The 4,162-nt window shown below is 33.0% G+C and overlaps 1 protein-coding gene across 1 annotated transcript; it reads right to left on the bottom strand.

Moving 5' to 3' along the window:
- Positions 1–3,039: 3,039 nt before the first annotated feature.
- On the bottom strand, positions 3,040–3,888 carry LOC106477451 (actin, muscle). The gene has a single exon (XM_013938015.2). It carries the CDS (start codon positions 3,808–3,810, stop codon positions 3,361–3,363), a length of 450 nt encoding a protein of 149 aa, XP_013793469.1. The 5' UTR covers positions 3,811–3,888; the 3' UTR covers positions 3,040–3,360.
- Between the last annotated feature and the right edge of the window lie 274 nt (positions 3,889–4,162).

Here is a 4,162-nt window from a genome sequence, read left to right as displayed (position 1 = left end):
GTTAATTAACAAACGGAGATGTAACAATACATACAATATCCTTGCGCAATTTTGAAACTATAAATACTTCTAACGTTTAAAGTTTTATTCTGAGTTTATCGTGTACGTATGCCAATTTATCGATTTTGTTATTATTGATCATTTTATTACTTAAGCCTTTGACAGAATAGTTGAAACACTTTGTGAAACAGTTAAAAATTAACCGAAACCACTTGTTTCAATATGCAAGTACAAGAAATGAGAGGCTTGAAGCATTAAGTTCAGTATTCCTTTTCACTGTGAACGATGCTCTAATAGTGAAATCGTTTTAATAATTACTATTTTGAAGATTGAATAATCATCATCGATTTTAACCTTAATGATAATATAGGCCTAATTATGAAATTAAATGAAGTTACAAAAGCAAGCTTTTCAAGAAGCGATTATACTGGAGTTTTAATCCTAGTACCGAAGAGTCACTGTAGCTTCTTCCAAAGATACGATCAATATCAGGTTAATTACTGCTTAAAACAGATATGTATTTTAAAAGTAAACATTAATCTCTATAATTTATTTTTCTTTTTGCCATTTGTTATGGCACAAGTTGCAAGCGCATTTCTAACAATTTTATATTAAATGTTAATAATTCAATACAAAACTGCATATCTGATTTAAAAATAATTTTTCTTCCGAGCTTATAAGTATGTACCATGTTAACGTTGTTACCTAAATTACAATATATATCTATAATTAATCATGTCTCACGTAATTTTGTAAGATTAAGCTTATGTATCTATGAAAACGAGAAAAATGGTGGATTGCGAAGATTTCGAACTAGAAATGGCAATGAAAGGATGGCTTATGTGGCTCGTCTCCTCTTAACCATAAAATAAAGTCTTGTGAAGAAAATAAAAATTCATATTAAGATAGTCGAACACTTTTTCTGACTTCAACTCCTTTTTTGTGTTTATTATAATGGTTACTGGGCGATCAACTACAAAATAAGACTATTTTATATTTATCAAGTCATTTAGAAAGTGGTGGATTGAAAAAGAGAATCCTCTTCTTGTAAAACAAAATCATCCTGGTTGCGCGCCTGTCATCACTTTCTGTTTTCAAATAAAACTGATTATGACTGCAGACTTTGTCGCAGTTTATAAACGAACATTTATTCTCCCCTATACTGCTTAAAAGGTTTGGTTAAGCCTAGTTAATCTAAGGAAGTTCTCCCTTCTTCTATCAATAAGCAAGTAATTATCAAATGGTCTTGCGCGAACTTTGCTGGTAGACGTTGTCGCCCGATATTTCAACACGACTATGAAGTAATGAAAATGTGGAATGCTGGTTAATACTGAACATTTCGCCATCGTGTACGGCTTCCATAGTTGTACGAATGTCTTAACCATTTACTTATCAACACTCAACATTTATTTTGAATTTTGCTGGATTACTATTCGCTTAACTTTTTCATAAACATTTAAACGAATAAAACTTCTCAAAATATTTTTTCCAAGAATTAAAAATTATAAGACAGCGGAAAATTGGTTTCCTCTTAGTGTTTTCCCTGCATTAAACAGTTTCCCAGCATAACCTTTGAACTTTAATTGGTTGAATTAACTTCGACTCAAAGAAATAAATTATAGCATATTTACATAAGTTTACACGAAGCAGTTGTTTAGAAAATTGACAGTTTAGCAAAGTCTTCAGGTTGAAATCTCAATTCCCCGAATCAACATATAAATATTATTAAAACGTACTTGTGTAAACAAATCTCGTAATTTTTAGTTCAAAGAATAGAATAAGACTACACTCGATAATTCAACAGTTACTTTGAACATGCAAATAATAATAAGACATTCTGTAAACGTAAGATTATGTACGGATGGCAATGTCAAGAAGAATGCGAACACGAATATAGGGCTGATACAGCTACACAAGACTTTCAATATTAAAATTTAATGTTACACTGTAAAATGCATAATTTAATTTAATATTACTGCAGTCATATTCCTGACTGTTGGTATACAGTTTGTTTATCATAATATCACAGTCATGTCCAGGTAGGTATCAATGTAGTGTAACTAACAGCCTAGGACTTACGTACAAGTAAAACCAAGTTAAGTCGAAACATGTACTGATTATTACAAATGGGGTATGAAATAGTTATTTTATTGCTACTTGTTTTGAGACTTTTTTTAAAGCAAAAAAACCAGGTTCAGGGGTAAATTGTAACAGTTTACACTAGAATTGTTATTTTTAATTACAATTAATTATTACGCCAAAGCAATGACATCGTTTACTGCCCAGAAACAGAGTGGTCTGTGGTTTAAACAGACATTAGTGATAAAATAGTAAGATGAACAATTTAGTGGGTTGGTCACTTTCTGGTTTGGGATCTTAAGTATGGTTTCTTGCCTTCTTTTTGGGCAGAGAAACAAATTAAAGTGAGTGGCAATCATCTTTTATTGTAAAACTGTTATTGTTAATGTTTTAGCGTACATATTTGTATTAGGCCTATTGAATACCTTAGCCATCCCTACATACAGTCTACAGACTATGATAGAGCTCCCCCCCCCTTCAGGTTTTAGCCCAGAGTAACGAGCTTAATATACGATTGGAACACTTTGTTTGTAATTAAATTGTTCATAACCAAAAGGTTTACATACAAAGGTCAAAGTTTCTCTTCTCAAATTTAGGTGTAGTTGTATACAAATTCTGTTCTCCCCCCCCCCATAGCCACAGAGGTAAATCTGAAGGTTTATAACGCTAAAAGCCGGATTTAGATACCCGCGATGGGCACAATACAGATAATTCATTGTCCAACTTTGTGCTTAATTACAAATTTATCCAGCTAACATGCTGAAGTTTACCATAGTGGGTATGGTTGTGTATGGAGTACAGTAAGTAAACATGGCAAAATTAGTTTTAATTTACAATTTTAATTTCATGTGTACAAAAACTGCGGCAAGACTTGAAGATTGAAATTCGGATTTTTACAAGATTAGTTACATATAAAAAAAAAAAAAAAATTGTAATACATTAAATAAACAATTGGCAATTCATAATGTTAACTTAAGTGGTGTTAATTTTAAATTAAATATTTGCACAAAAAAATACCATTGGTAAGGGTAGTTTCAAACATTAGTATAAAAAAATAAAAGAGAAGCATTCATTTTACTTTAAGTCACTATACTCACCCTTCCCCTCCAAAGAAACATCACCGAATTAAAGACTTATATTAAAGCACTTTACGACAGAGTTGTAGATATTAGTGCTTACGGCTTTATGGCCTTCCGTTTTGTTACATCCTTAGCCTGGCAGTTAAAAAAATCTCGGGAAAAATGAACTGACCGCTAGTGAAATTTAATTAGAAAATTAAGTTTAGAAACACTTGCGGTGAACAATACTTGGCCCAGATTCGTCATACTCTTGTTTCGAGATCCACATCTGCTGGAATGTAGAAAGAGAAGCCAAGATAGATCCCCCAATCCACACGGAATACTTTCTTTCGGGTGGGGCTATTATTTTGATCTTCATTGTGCTTGGAGCAAGTGAACCGATTTCCTTTTGCATTCTATCAGCAATGCCTGGAAACATGGAGCTTCCTCCTGACAGCACCGTGTTGGCATACAGGTCCTTACGGATATCCACGTCACATTTCATGATGGAGTTGAAAGTAGTCTCGTGAATGCCACAAGACTCCATTCCCAGAAAAGAAGGTTGAAACATTGCTTCCGAACATCGGAATCTTTCATTGCCGATAGTTATTACTTGACCATCTGGTAACTCGTAGGTCTTTTCCAGTGAAGAAGAAGCAGCAGCAGTGGCCATCTCGTGCTCAAAGTCCAAGGCAACATAACACAGCTTCTCTTTGATATCACGTACAATTTCTCGTTCAGCTGGGGAAGGGAAAGAACAAATAAGGAAGTCTTACAGATAGAAAGAGTTCAAAATACATTTTATGCAACATCTCGTATTAAAAAAAATATATCTCGCTAAATATGTATTCAGAATTGAATTTAATTTCTTCTAATAGTGTTAATACGACTATTTGATAGTCGTTCTGAAGTAAGACTTTCGATACAAATTCACAAGCGAAGGTTTCAGTTGGAAGGCGTACTAGACGAACAATTTATACGAGATGAATAAGATTTAACAAGCTCTGTTAATGTGATATAAAGTT

The sequence above is a fragment of the Limulus polyphemus genome, unplaced genomic scaffold (genome assembly GCF_000517525.1).
Source record: "Limulus polyphemus unplaced genomic scaffold, Limulus_polyphemus-2.1.2 Scaffold15496, whole genome shotgun sequence".
Classification (NCBI taxonomy): domain Eukaryota; kingdom Metazoa; phylum Arthropoda; class Merostomata; order Xiphosura; family Limulidae; genus Limulus; species Limulus polyphemus.
Note: the sequence above shows the minus strand (reverse complement) of the source record. Positions and strands in the feature narration are given on the sequence as shown.